The 15,612-nt window shown below is 34.3% G+C and overlaps 1 protein-coding gene and 1 pseudogene across 20 annotated transcripts in view; both read left to right on the forward strand.

The window, feature by feature from the left end:
- The window catches only part of C2CD5 (C2 calcium dependent domain containing 5), a 109,098-nt gene that overhangs the window by 22,943 nt on the left and 70,543 nt on the right, over nt 1-15,612 (forward strand). For all 20 annotated transcript variants that reach the window (XM_044228439.1, XM_044228447.1, XM_044228444.1 and 17 more), the window contains exons 3-7: nt 1,718-1,804; nt 6,958-7,129; nt 10,089-10,184; nt 13,307-13,462; nt 14,480-14,678. In XM_044228439.1, coding sequence (XP_044084374.1) covers nt 1,718-1,804; nt 6,958-7,129; nt 10,089-10,184; nt 13,307-13,462; nt 14,480-14,678 — 710 coding nt within the window. The remainder of the gene's footprint in view (nt 1-1,717; nt 1,805-6,957; nt 7,130-10,088; nt 10,185-13,306; nt 13,463-14,479; nt 14,679-15,612) is intronic.
- Nucleotides 10,435-12,496, forward strand: LOC122892271 (annotated as a pseudogene).

Raw genomic sequence — 15,612 nt, forward strand, 5'->3', positions numbered from 1 at the left:
TTGCTTTATAGGAACTCATTAGAAATAGAGGAAAGTTGCCCTTTAGTATATATTTAGCAAACATTTTTTTCTCTCTTACTTTTTTTTTTTTTTAAAGATTTTATTTATTTATTTGACAGACAGAGATCACAAGTAGGCAGAGAGGCAGGCAGAGAGAGAGAGAGGAGGAAGCAGGCTCCCTGCTGAGCAGAGAGCCCGATGTGGGGCTCGATCCCAGGACTCTGGGATCAGACCTGAGCTGAAGGCAGAGGCTTTAACCCACTGAGCCACCCAGGCGCCCCTCTCTCTTACTTATCTTTGACTTTCTTATATTCTTTATTGTGCCAGAAGTTACTATTTTCACATAATTTTTTTAACCTTTTCTACTCTCTAACCTGCCTAAACACCAAAATGATTGGTACCATGCCTAAGAATTCAAATTAAATGATAAAACACCTAGGAAAATATACAGAAGATAAAAACAATAATTCTTTTGGATATTCTGCTTTTAGAAAATTCCCTGGACTGATAAAACAGGAAAATCAGCAAATATCATAATACCAACGGAGAAGGAGGTTTCTTTCAAAAAGGAAAGGAGGTTTCATAGTTTATCTGCTTGAACTAGCATTTCTTAGGAATCTACAGTGTATTTGTGATGGATATTGTCTTTTTAAAAAAAATTAAATCAATTAATTAACATATACTCTATTATTCATTTCAGATGTAGGGTTTAGTGATTCATCAGTATTTCTTAATACCCACTGCTCATTATATCATGTGCCCTCCTTAATGTCCATCACCCAGTTTCCCCATTCTCCCATTCCTCTCCCCTCCAGCAACCCTCAGTTTGTTTCCCATGATTAAGAGTCTCTTACTGCTGGAAATTGTCTTAAAGGGGATAAGCTTTAGTTAATTTAGAGGTTAGGAAAGATAATGGTAATAACTAGTAGAATAAGGGAAGAGATCAAATTTAGGAAAGGCGAGGCCATCTAGGAAGTATTTCCCTAGCTATTTTGCTCTTAAGCTTCCTGACCACTTCTCAAGTTGAGTCAGATTTCATAATCTCCATTCCTTGTTGGAAGCAAGTCCCAGGGATTTAGCCTGATTTCTGCTTCATTCCCTTCTTATTTATTTTTGGATCTTTGTGATTTAGTGTCTGCCAAGACTGGCTGTGAAATAAGATAGTTTCCCCATCCAATCCCTTTCATTGTCCTTGAAGATAAAACCTTTAAAGATAATGGTTTGTTGCTGATCACTATATGTGCACCGATAAGGGATTAAAAAAATAACAAAAATGGGGAAGCTGAAAAATACAAGGATCTGTTTCTAAGTTCTTGCAATAATGGGCTGGAGTTTTGGATTCCCAAACTGAGATGGTGAAAGGATGGTCAGCTGATGTTTTTTACCTTCTGATTTTATTCTCACTGGTCCTCTGCCATTAAGATTCCTCTTTGATCTGAGCTTTTGTTCCCTGAAGGCTATATTAACTTCTTCCTTCATGTTGACAAAATAGTCTGTTTTTAATTTCTGTGTAGAGCTAGTCAGCCAGAGCAGGAGGTAATCTCTTATTTCAGGTGTAGCCTATAAACTTACTGGATTGTACTTTCTTCCCTTTTGTTTCAAGGAATAGTTGCCCTTTTTTTCCCCTTCCATGGTTCTTCCCATGCTTGGCTGACATCAAATTTTACTTTTATTCATATCTTTGATGTTTATATTTGGATTGTTTATTTGTTTTTAGGTAAAATTTGGAAATACCACCTTTAAAACAGACGTGTATCTCAAGTCTCTCAACCCTCAGTGGAACTCAGAATGGTTTAAATTTGAGGTAAGTTTTTAATTTTTTATATTTAAAAATTTTTTTTTTTATTTATTTGAGAGAGAGCACAAGTGGTTGGGGGGGACAGACAGAGAGGGATAAGTAGACTCCCTGCTGAGCAGTGACCTGAGCCCTGAGCCCCTCCTCTGTTCCCCTTCCCCAGTTTGGTGCTTGATCCCAGGGTCCTGGGATTATGATTTGAACTGAAGGCAGACGCTTCTCTGACTGAACCACTCAGCTGCCTCTTAAGAAAAGTTTTTAAATAAAACTAAATAAAAAAAGTTTTTTAAATAAAACTAAACACAAAGAGTTTTTTTTTTTTTTTGACATGACCCCTTCCCTCCAGGAATGATAGGAGTACCTTTTATTTCAGGTATAGTAGTTTTCCTACACCATAAAAGATGACTTTCTTTTTTGCTTAACTAGGATTATTAAGTTCTTAAAAAAATAACGTTATAGTTAAGAAACTACAGTGTATGAATCCAAGAACACAGATTTGAAAAAAAAAACCAGAATCCATTGAAGTATATTATTGCTGTCATATTCTCTGGATTTTAGTATATACCAAAAACCACTTACGAGTAGTGTACAGATTCAGTTCTTTAAAAAATTACACTCAAAAGTATACATTAAAAAAATGCCATTTTAACCAATTTTAAGTGTAATTCAGTAACATTGATTACGTTTACAATGTTGTATAGGCATTACTACTATTTCCAAAACTTTTTAATTACTCCAAACAGAAACTACTCATTCAGCAGTAACTGCTCCCTCTTCTCCTAGTGCCTGATAATGTCTAATCTACTTCCTGTCTCTGAATTTGGCTGTGTTAGACACAAGTGAAATCATTGTGATATTTGTCTTTTTGTGTCTGGCTTTCACTTAGCATAATGTTTTCAAGGTTTATCTGTGTTGTTATCATGTATTAGAATTTCTTTACTTGTTATGGCTGAATAATATTCCTGTGAGTGTGTGTGTGTGTGTATGTATCACATTCTGTTTATCCATTTATCTGCTGATGGACAGATTGGGTTGTTTTCACTTTTTGGCTACTGTGAATAATACTGCAGTAAACATTAGTGTACAAGGATCTGTTTAAGTCCCTGTTTTCAGTTATTTTGAGTATATGCCCAGAAACGGAATTGCTGGGTCATATGATAAATTGTATGTTTAGCTTTTTGAGGAACTGCCAAACTGTTTTCCGTAGTAGCTACACCATTATCTATTTCCACGAGCATATATGAGAAAAATCTAATTTTTCCACATCTTTGTCAAGCTTTGTTATTTTCTGTTTTTTAAAAAAATCATGCCATCTTAGTAGGTGTGAAGTGATGTTTATAGTGTAATTTTTGTCATGGATGAGGTGACGTATGGTTTTTTTATGGTTAAGGACCATTTACATTTCTTTTTTTTTTTTTTTCCATTTACATTTCTTTTACTTTGAACTACCATCTCATATTTTAACTCCCCAAAGAAGATACTTAGAGATGACATTATGGAGGTAGACTTCACAGGACTTGGTGACTAGCTTAATGTGGAAAATGTAAATGTGATGTGGTATGTCATTGGTTTTGATTTGCATTTCCCTGATGACTAATAATGTTGAACCTTTATTCGTGTGTTTATTGCCTGTTTGTTTGTCTTCTTTGGAAAACTGTTCAAGTTCCTTGCTCATTTTTAAGTTGGGTTTTTTATCTTATTAATAATTTTCATGATAGTAGGACATTAGTATTTAAGAACATTAATTTCATTTTATTGATGATGCAGTACCATAATTTTTAAAGCTGCAAAGTACTCAAATAGCTTAGGTAACTTTAAAAGATATTTGTACTTTCCTGAAATAAGGGATTTTTATAAATGTTAATGAGATTTAGCAACTAAAGTTACCATCCATTTCCCTTAAAATTTGCTAAGTTTACTATTTTGGCTAGTACTTCTAATAACAGTGTATATTGTGTAAAAGATGTTCTTAAACTTTGTTTTGTAGTTAACATTAATTATATATTTTTTAACCTTGTCATTTGCGATTGGCATTAATTTATATGTTGTGAACTCTCAAATATCATGAACAAATGGATGTTTAGTTTTCTTTTATCTAAAAGAAATACTGGGCCAGGCACTATAATGATATTTTGGAAGCTCCATGTAATCATTTGGGACCCAGGATCCATTTTTCTTTGTTCTTCATCATCCATAGTCTGTGGCTTCCATATTCATGATCACATTAGCCTCCAAGTTAGCAGCTGGAGTTCCAGTAGTCACATCAGTGTTCTAGGCCCGTGAGAAAAAGCAGGAGAGGAGGTGGTGAGTTAATATATATTTTTCAGCTGAGCGAGCACTGTTTGAGAAGTTTTTCCCTACCCTATCTAGCTCTATATAATGATTTATGCTTATATCTCAGTAGTTATGAAGGAGGGTGGGAAATTTTGTCTTTTATCTGGACATATTGCTGTGTAATTAACATTTTTAAGCACTTAAAACATTTATGAGAAAGTCTTACTTTATAATTTTTCATGATTTGATATTGGCTCAATTAAATCTATGAAATATCCTTAATTACCTTATTAAAATTAATTTCTGAGTTTCTCTCTTCAGATTATTTATATTATTAGCTAGCTATATATATCATAAACAATTCTAGTCATTTAGTTCTAATGGAGCCCTATAGTGTCAGGGAAGGAATACCTTAATTTACAAGTACATAAGATAAGGGTTCTCATAGGTAAATGTATAGGTAGTTAAATAAGTGTACACAAAAAATGTTATTAATGGAGGTGAAAATTGGAGGGATGTGTTTGGGGCAGTGGTTCATGGGTTAGTTTATGACTCTTTCCCTTTTACTATATATAGGGAATACCGTAATATGGAATGCCATTGATGACATATGGTTCAGAATGGATTGGAAATAAGAACTATTATTTTAACATTACACTATTGAAATTTTCAAATATGCATAAAAGTAGGCAGGTTGCCTATCCATAGGCAGGTTACCTATACATTCTGCTGTTCTTGTTTTACCTGTTACATCACCCCCTACTTGGAGGGTGGGGTGACAGGAATATTTTTTTTTAAGGTTTTTAGTTATTTGATAGAGAGAGAGCACAAGTAGGCAGAGTGGCAGCATAAGGAGAGGGAGAAGTGGGCTCCCTGCACATGGGGCTCTATCCCAGGACCCTGGGATCATGACCTGAGCCGAAGGTAGACACTTAACTGACTGAGCCCCAACAGGAATATTTTAAGGCAAATTCAAAATATTATGCAATTTCATCCATAAATTTTTAATTATGTCTCTCTTATTGAGAGGTAGCCCCTTTTTGAAAGCAAATCATCCAGTCACATTATTATATCAGTGATATCAATAATAATTCCTTCTTGTACTTTAATTCTTAAAATAATCTTCAGCGGTTAGATTGTTAGTCTAAAATCAACAAGAAATTAAATGGAATGGGGAAAGGCATTTAGTCTAAAATCAACAAGAAATTAAATGGAATGGGGAAAGGCATAATATTTCATAATTAAGTTTAAAAAATTAACCAGAGTATATGGTTTGTAGAGATACCACTTGACCAGAGCATATGTAAGGAAAATAGAGATTTTAGTGTACTACAAACTCTGTCTTTTTTTTTTTTAATTTTTTTTTTTAAAGATTTTATTTATTTATTTGACAGGCAGAGATCACAAGTAGGCAGAGAGGCAGGCAGAGAGAGAGGAAGAAGCAGGCTCCCTGCTGAGCAGAGAGCCCGATGTGGGGCTCGATCCCAGGACCCTGGGATCATGACCTGAGCCGAAGGCAGCGGCTTTAACCCACTGAGCCACCCAGGCGCCCCTACAAACTCTGTCTTAATGAACAATGTGGTATATGTGCTGTAACAACAAACATTTGTAGACTGCATTCAAAAAGTATAGTATTTTAGTTGCAGGAAACAATAATCCCTTTGTATTCCATCCTTACAGATATCTGTAATATTGTGTTCCATCTAGCCACCACATTTGATGAGGAGTACTGGCAAATTAGAGGATTATATGGTATCCGGAGGATGGCAGCCAAAATAATGAACATGTCTTCCAAAGGGAGAAATCTTTTTTTGCCTCATTCTTTGCCTTAGTCAGTTTGGCTTGCTGTAACAGAATACCATAGAGTGGGTGGCTTAAACAATAGCCTTTTATTCTGACATTTCTGGATGCTGAGAACTCTGAGACAGAGTACCATCATGGTTTTATTTTGCTGAGGTCCCTCTATCTGGCTTGTAGATAGTGATCTTTTTGCTGTGTCCTTACATAACAGGGAGAGAGATCCTCTCTCCTCATCTTCACTTGCAAGGATCCCAATCCCGTTCGCAAGGATTCCACCTGTATGACCTAATTACCTCCCAAAGACCTCATCTCCAAATATCATCGTATTGGGGATTGGGACTTCCATATACAGATCTTCAGGGGACAGAAACATTTAGTTCACTGCATTCTCCATTGTAGTCCATTTTTAGCCAGTGCTTGGCATGTGATAAGTAATTGATAGTAAGTAAAAGGAGAGAGTACATTTATTTCACTTACTTAGTTCATGAGCTTTAGTTTTGTTTGTTTTTGTTTTTTTTTTTTTTTTTTACCAATAATATGTTAGTTTTCCTACAGTTTTATTCTGGGAAATTGTCTTTAGAAATAAATGATGGTATCATGGTGCTCATTAGCATCTTTGCTCTCCTGTAGATAATGTATGGACCCTGTTATGACGTTCTTTAAGCATTTTTGCTGGATATTATATGTAGAGTAGTAAAACACAGGATTGTATGTAGAAACAGAAATTAAGCACGGGCCTGGCACAGAATAAAATGTAGAAAAAGAATTTAAACATGCAGCCCAACATGGCCTCAACTCATGGTGCTGAGATCAAGACCTGAGCTAAGATCAAGAGTTGGATACCAACCAACTGAGCCCCACAGGTGCCCCAAACTATACTTTTTTTCCTTAGAAATTTGGCATCTTTTATAGAAAAAGGGATTATAACTTGTGTGTGTGTGTGTGAATTCCTTTACCTTTGTGCTTAGAGATAAATCTGTGTTGTTTTTTTTCTATAAGTAAGTCATCTTTTACATTTGGTATATATGTATATTTATGGTAATGAAGATTGAAAAATAAAAAGATTTAATTTTAAGGTATACTTTCAGGTGGATGATGAAGATTTACAGGATGAACCTCTACAGATCACAGTTCTTGACCATGATACTTATAGTGCAAATGATGCCATTGGTAAAGTGTACATTGATATTGATCCCTTACTCTACAGTGAGGCTGCAACAGTCATCTCAGGATGGTTTCCAATATATGATACCATACATGGTAAGGAGTATATTTTAAGAAAATATATCATGATTATTAAAAATTATCCATAGGGACTTCTGTGCTACATTTGTGGTTTTAAAAGATGTATATGTAAGAGATATATATATATTTTTAAAGATTTTATTTATTTATTTGTCAGAGAGAGAGAACGCGAGCACAGGCAGACAGAGTGGCAGGCAGAGTCAGAGGGAGAAGCGGGCTCCCTGCCGAGCAAGGAGACCGATGTGGGACTCGATCCCAGGATGCTGGGATCATGACCCGAGCCGAAGGCAGCTGCCTAACCAACTGAGCCACCCAGGCATCCCAAGATATTTTCCTTTTAATAGAGAGTCACAAAGTATTGTTGGTGAAATTGTTATTTTTCTGAACATAATTTGAAGTAATCCCTGCTAAATTTGTACAATAAAGAAAATAAATGCATGATTTAAAAATCATCTTACAAATGTACAGTGGAATTTTCTGGAGTTTTCATGATATATGATATCACTGCACATTGAATACAGACCAGAAATAGAATCTAACTGTATTCCATGAAGCTAAACATTATAGAGAACTAAAAAAAATGTAAGTGCTATTCTCATTACTAGTTTTTTGTTTTTCAAAATTAGTTATTTTTATAAAAATGTTTATAGTATTAAGTAATTACTTTTTAAAATTCCCAGCTTTCATTTTCATTTTCAATTTAATTTTTAATCTTTAATTTAATTTGATTGAATTTTTTTTAAAAAAGATTTTATTTATTTATTTGACAGACAGAGATCACAAGTAGGCAGAGAGGCAGGCAGAGAGAGAGGAAGGGAAGCAGGCTCCCTGCTGAGCAGAGAGCCCAATACGGAGCTCGATCCTAGGACACTGGAATCACGACCTGAGCCAGAGGCAGAGGCTTTATCCCACTGAGCCAACCAGGCACCCCTAATCTTTAATTTTAAAATTTTTAAAAAGATTTTATTTATTTGAGAGAGAGAGGGAGAGGGAGAGAATGAGCAGGGGGTGGAGCAAAGGGAGGAGAAACAGACTCCCCACTGAGCGGGGAGTATGATCCCAGGACCCTGATATCATGACCTGAGCTGAAGTCAGAGGCCCAACCGACTGAGCCATCAAAGTGTCCCTCTCACTTTTAATTTTGATTATAACATGGTAAATACTGACATGATACATATAAACAAAAACTCCTTGAAGTTCTCAATAATTTTTGAGATTATAAAGTGTTTCTGACATCAGAAAGTTTGAGAACTGTCAGCCTGAAAATGTGCCATCTTTTTAGAATGGCAAATGGACCCATAAGGAACTGGCAAATGTTTCTCTCTATAGTCTAGCATCTTTCTGCCTATTTTTCATTTTTGACCTGGCAATTCTGTTGATAGTAGTTTATTATAATAAACAGATTTATGTAAACGTATATTTATTGTGATACATTCTATTATTATTTATTAATATTTACAATGCTAAAATAAATTGGAAAAGAAGATTTACCTAGATAAGTTAGAGCATATATAGATCATGAATTGTTCAGCCTGATCAAAATGCATTTTTTAGAGTAGAATGGCATAGCAAAATTGTAAAATTTTGTAAAATTCAGATTATAAAACATTACTACTATAGGATGATTACATATTTGTTTAGAAAGAAAAGAATTGCATATATGTGATATCATATGATAAATTGGCAGAATACATGATAAAATGTTATTTTTTAAAAAAGATTTATTTTTTTAAAAATAAAAAATAGAGGAGGGAGAGAGAGAATATGAGGAGGGGCAGAGGGAGAGAATCTCAAGCAGACTCCCTGCTGAGCACAGAGCCCTATGGGGCTCCATCTCAGGACCCCGAGGTGATGACCTGAGCTAAAACCAAGAATTGGACGCTTAACTAACTGAGCATGCAGGTATTCCACTAAAATGTTTATTCTTGGATAGATTTATTTCTGAACTACAATCCTGTTTTTGCTCTTTTGCTTTATTCTGTATTTTTTATAATATAAGTGTATTATTCTTGTAGTCAGAAAATAAAATCCAGTAGTGTATTACCAATAAAACACACCACTGGAGAAATAATCAGAGTTAGCTTAGCTTATATTAAAGGCAATAGCAGTATGAATGAATGAATGATATTTATATATTTTATATATATAAAAATATATATTTATATATAATATATATAAATATTTTATATTAAATGCTGTTTATATTTGGTTTAATGTTTATGGACCCTTTGTTAAGAACATCATCTCATTGATGAAGAGTAGGTCACTCTAAGAAGAGTAGGTCACTCTTCTTAGAAGGCCTTCAGTAACTGAATTTGATTGACATGTAATCAGGAAAGTCCAGTAAAAATATTTAGTAATTGTTAGGAATAGAGACCGGGTCATTTTTATTTATTAGGGCATATTCTGAAAAACCCTTATTTTTGGAATTTCTTAGCTCATTTTAACTTAATATATTCATTGAAAAGAATAAAGGTTTTGTGTTAAATCATATTCTTCATTTGTTGTTAAGACCATTTAAGATCAGACTTCTAATCTTAGCTGTACTACTTAACTAGTTATTGACACTATGCAAATTGTTTAACTTTCATTAAACTTTAATGTTTTCCTCTATAACATGAGGATGGTATACTACAGAAATTACCTTACTGGGTTGGTGTGAGATCTATGAGATACTACACGTAAGGCATTTAGAACATTATCTGTGCTCAGATGTTACCATCATTATTGTTGTCATCAATTCAAATGTGGCTCCTTTGATTCAAATAAGTAGAGACTTACTCATTTTCTAGTGTGTATATGTACTTCAGAATATGTAATAAACTACTTAGAGTAAAAATAATTAGGAAAGTATTAGCATTGCTATTATAATTGATGTTATTTTAAAATCACAAGTTGACATTCATTTGCTGGATTATTTAATTGTGCTTTATTTTGTTAAGGTAAAAACTTGATCTTCCTTTTGAAATTTTAGGTATTCGTGGGGAAATCAATGTAATTGTCAAAGTAGACCTCTTCAATGATTTAAATCGATTTAGGCAATCATCGTGTGGAGTCAAATTCTTTTGCAGTAAGTAAATGCATTTTATTTCACGTTTAACAGGGAATTTAATTGTCAAATATAGTTAATCAAATTAATACTTCAGAAAGCTAATGGAAAACCTATTATACTTTGGTTTTAATACCTAAGAGAGAATTGTCCATTTTTCAGAAACAATTACTGTAGCTCTGGGGACTATTTGATTTTAAAGTGAATGAAATCTTTCTTACAAGTTCTTAGAAATTTTTGTTAGAATAGTCCATTGGGGCACGAGGTGTACATGGTTATCATGACTACAAGGTTGGAGGAGTTTGTGGAGCAGCAGGAAGGAGACCACCCTTCCTGACCCTACTCTGGCTTATACTCTAGCCCCTACTCCAGACTCTGGAAGAAATCACACTAAACATTGCTGGTAACAGTTGCTTACTGCTGGTAGAATGACTGGTGAAGATTTTGGATTTTTTCCAGAATTTCAACAAAGAATCCATGTATTAATCAAACAGCTTAATCTTTTTTACTTAAATCTTATGTTAGTAATATTGGGCCTGAAGGTGAGAATTGATTGCAAAAGAACTGTGTAATAATACAACTCTGAAATATCTAAGAATGACTGGAAACAAGTTTGAAAATGAGGGTGTGATCTGTTTTACAGGAATGCTAAAAATTAATTCATCCTTACAGAAATGAGATCGGAGTGACTGTGGTCTGGAAATGCAAAATGTGATAGCATTTGCTACAGTCCTAACTGAAAACCAAAAAACTAAGGGAATATACCCAAACTTACCTATACCATATGGTGAATAGGAGTAGTCTGCAGTTCATCTAGGCCACATGCTGAAGGAAAAATCACTGCCTTGTTGCATTGTGTATATGTAAGCATGATATTATAAAGAGTTAAGTGATGCACTATATCTGAACAGTAGCCTGTGCTACCTTGATGTCAGGTGGTTATCAGTAGTCAGCAACAACGTAGGGGGAGATGGACTTATACTTTCACAATCAATGAAAACAAATCCTATGCTCTCTAATATCTACAGTTGGGAAAACAAACTTGATGAGGCTACATGTGTTAAGTTATATAATCAGACTTAATTCAGATAGACCATCTAATACCATCTGTACTAGGTAATACAGATATGGAGCCATTTGTGGTGGGTGGACAGGTATATTTTGTAGAAGTCTGCAGTAGTCTTAAAAAGCATTATTATCAGACAGCAACTTATGGAGAAGCTTACAGCTTTTTTTTTTTTTTAAAGATTTATTTTTTTGAGAGAAAGGGGAACATGCAGATGGGGATAGAGGCAGAGGGAGAGAATCTTCAAGCAGAGTCCACACTAAGCAAGGAGCCTGATTTGGGGCTTGATCTCAGGACCCATGAGGTCATGATCTGAGCAGAAACCAAGAGTTGGACCCTTAACTGAAGGGAACACCCAGGTACCCCAGAGGTTTTCCTCTTCTACCAGTAGGTCAATCTCTGTGAAAAACAAGCTCTAAAGTAATTTCCCATATTTATCTTATTAATTTCACAGTGATGAATATTGCCAATTAAAATTTTCTTTTACAAATTAGAACAAGTTGCTTTGTTAATGTGTAGAAGATATGACTATATATATATATTTTTAATTTTATTTATTTATTTGACAGACAGAGATCACAAGTAGACAGAGAGGCAGGCAGAGAGAGAGAGGGAAGCAAGCTCCCCGCTGAGCAGAAAGCCCGATGTGGGGCTTGATCCCAGGACCCTGGGATCATGACCTGAGCTGAAGGCAGAGGCATTAACCCACTGAACCACCCAGGCGCCCCTAGAAGATATGACTATATTAAACTTTGTGTAACTGTCAAAAAAGAAAGATCCAGTGGTATTTTATTTTTTTACCTTTATTTTTATTGATTTTTTTTTTAAAGATTTTGTTTTTAAGTAATCTCTACATCCAATGTGGGGCTCAAACCCACAGTCCTGAGATCCAAGTGTCGTACGCTCTACTACTGAGCCAGTCATGCTCTCCTCCAGTGGTATTATAGTATAAGACATTGTTAAAGTAAGAGCTGAGCACTATAACCAAACATTGTGATGCTATCCAAAATTAAATAGGTATCATCTACAGATATAGTCCCTCAAGTGCCATGAAATATGGGCTGGCATTGAGCAGATGTAGGCAGTCACAGCCAGCCTGGATTAATTGGGTTGAAAACTCCTAAGTAGTTGAGTTAGCTTTAAGGCATGGATATCTATTTTAGGAGACTAATTTGGGATAGGTGTTCTTAGGTTCTCCCTTTTTTTTTTTAAAAAAAAATTGTTTTGCTTTTTTTCTTTAGGTTATCCCTTTTTTGGATCTAATTAGATCTTATTTTAAATCTAACGACATTTGGTATTATTTATATTAAATGAGTTTGTTAAATAGTATAGTGACTACTGTACCAGTTGGCCATATGGCCATAGATTATTGGAGGGGCACCTGGGTGGCTCAGTTGTTGAGCGTCTGCCTTCGGCTTGGGTCGCTGTCCCGGGGTTCTGGGATCGAGGCCTGTGTCAGGCTCCCTGTTTGGTGGGAAGCCTGCTTCTCCCTCTCCCACTCCCTCTACTTGTATTCCCCCTCTTGCTGTGTCTCTCTCTGTCAAATAAATAAATAAAATCTTAAAAAAAAAAGATTATTGGAAATTGCAGGGTTGTATGACTCCTCAGATTGTCAGAAAGGTGATGGTTTTGACTTTTGATGTTGCACTGTATGTTGTAAGGAAGAACTTTTTCAGAGGGCCTTGAATAAAGTTTTTTGTATTTATTACCCACTCTGTACCTATTTATACAATGATTACCTAGCTGACATTCATTTTGGTTTTTTAAACTTTGTATTGAATGCTATCTAAGGTTGTCTCTGGCTGTTTTCCAAATTATAAAAATATAACTTATATCTACTGTTTTTACTATGTGAAAAACAAGAGGTCTTAATTAAAGAAAATGATTATTTCTAAGAACAATATGGAATTTAGAAGACTGATTGGAAGTATGACTATTATAATTACATTGAAATTAACACAGTAAATGTGTTCTTGTATTATGTATCCAAAAGGTAAGAATTTAATTGTACATTTTTTTAAAAACTGAATTTAACGTTGTTATAAATAGAAGCATAATAGACAGTTTCTTTCAACAGCAACATCTATTCCAAAGTGCTATAGAGCTGTAATAATTCATGGTTTTGTAGAAGAGCTTGTGGTCAATGAAGACCCAGAATATCAATGGATTGATCGAATTCGTACACCAAGGGCATCAAATGAGGCCAGACAGAGACTCATTTCTTTAATGTCAGGTATTTAAAAGAAATAACTTCATTACTGATTTACTTAATACTGTTAAATTTTCACTTCCTTTTGACATGCTATGTGAAATTTTACAGTGAAGGCTATGAATTGCATATGACTGATTCTCTACCCTTGCCCAATCTTTCTGAATGTACCACGTTGACATCTTATAAGAGGAAATCTGAACCAGAAGCTTATATTTCCTTCTTAACTAGGCAGTAAAAGGAATTTGTGCTCACGAAGTGGCATAGTGGAAAGAACCCTGAGCAAGGGTTCTGGTTTTCCTTCCTCTAGCATTTATTTATAGTCAGAGTTTAGGTAATCTCTCTAATGTTTTTTGTTTCCTTTTCATAGTTCTTCTCTGACAACATGTTTTAGCTCCATGTACTTCTTCCTGCCATTCTTACCCCATTACTTTTCTTTTTTTTTTTTTAAGAACTTGTTTTTCATTTAAGATGTATATGTACATGTGTGTGTATATATGTATGTATGTATATTCACATATGTATATCAGACAATAAATGAGTATAAATGTTATATTTAATAAATATAAATGTTATATTTATATATAATAAATTTGTTTTTAAATATAAAATATAAACACATATCATATTAAAAATATATCAATTATACTTTAATATTTATAAATCACTATAAATATATTTATACTTACTATAATATATAATGTCATTTAATCTATTAAATAATATATCTTTTTTGTTTACCTCTGTATTTCTAGCACTTAGAAGAAAGAAAGAATGCCAGGCACATAGTACACAACCAGAAATTATTTGGTAAATGAATGCATGAATGAGTGAATCTTAATTTTGCTGCATCTGTAAAATGCAACTAGTTAATGTCTTACCTCCCTGAAATTAGGAGGCTAGAGCAGATAATCTTTTAGGTTCTTTTCAAGTTCTAAAAATCTATGATTTTTTGACTTTTTTTATTGCTACCATATCCAGCTTTATATTATGTAATGTGAAGATCTAAAGCAGAATGAATTTTCTTCCCTTTTTTTGCAGGTGAACTGCAGAGGAAGATCGGCTTGAAAGTGCTTGAAATGAGAGGAAATGCAGTCGTTGGGTACTTACAGTGTTTTGATCTGGAAGGTGAATCTGGGTTAGTGGTACGAGCCATAGGAACAGCATGTACACTGGATAAACTAAGTAGCCCAGCAGCATTCCTTCCTGCATGTAATTCCCCGTCCAAAGAAATGAAGGAGTAAGTATGAATCAATGAGTCGTTCTTATGGAGCTTTTTATCTTTTACTGTTATGTTTTCATTTGATTTGAAATATTCTAGTAGGGTTGTTTAACATACATTTTTTAATATGGTGATTTTTTTTCCTATGGTAATTTTTATTATCAGAGATGACTATGAAAATCTGAAGCTTTAATCTATTTAGCTATTCCTAATAATTCATTCATACTTTCTTAATATGAAATTCAAGTTAAATAATGTAAAGCTAAACTTATTTCAGATCTTTAGGCACTATATATTCAGAACATTTTTACTTATTCTTTGGGGAATGCTTAAAACCCAGTATTATACCTTATAATCCAATTTTGCTTATTATTAGCGACATAGTATAGAAAGGAGAAGTATAGCAGGAAAGATTGACCCATGCAGGGGTCTCATGCAAATGTCTACAGAGGACTGTTTATGTAAATAAAATAATTGAGTATAATTAAATAGGGAGTACTGAGGATTGTGTAAAGCAAATGTTGGCAAACTTTTTCTGTAAAAGGCCGGATAGTAAATATTTCACGCACTAGCCATATAGTTCCTGTCTTTGTTTACCAAAAAAAGGAGTTTGCTCTTCCTGAGCTAAAGGAATTTAGGCTCATACATTTTATAAAAACTGTTGAATCACACAAAACATTTTGGTTGGCTGGATTTGGCTTATGTGATATCATTTTTGTCTAAGTCAGAAGATACTCAATGTGGTGGGATGGTGCTGTCTACAAGGAATGTTTAAAATGAAAATTTTCTGTTACGTTGATTGGGGTGTGGGGCCAGATCCTGGTTGGGAACTAGAAATGCTCACTGTTGTACACAGCAAAGGACGACTCTGTACAATGAAGACTTGTTCCATCCTAAATGCCAGTAGTACTTCCATTGAGACCCACTGATTTAGAGATTCTTCTAGATCAAG

This window comes from Neovison vison, chromosome 12, assembly GCF_020171115.1.
Source record: "Neovison vison isolate M4711 chromosome 12, ASM_NN_V1, whole genome shotgun sequence".
Taxonomy (NCBI): Eukaryota; Metazoa; Chordata; class Mammalia; order Carnivora; family Mustelidae; genus Neogale; species Neogale vison.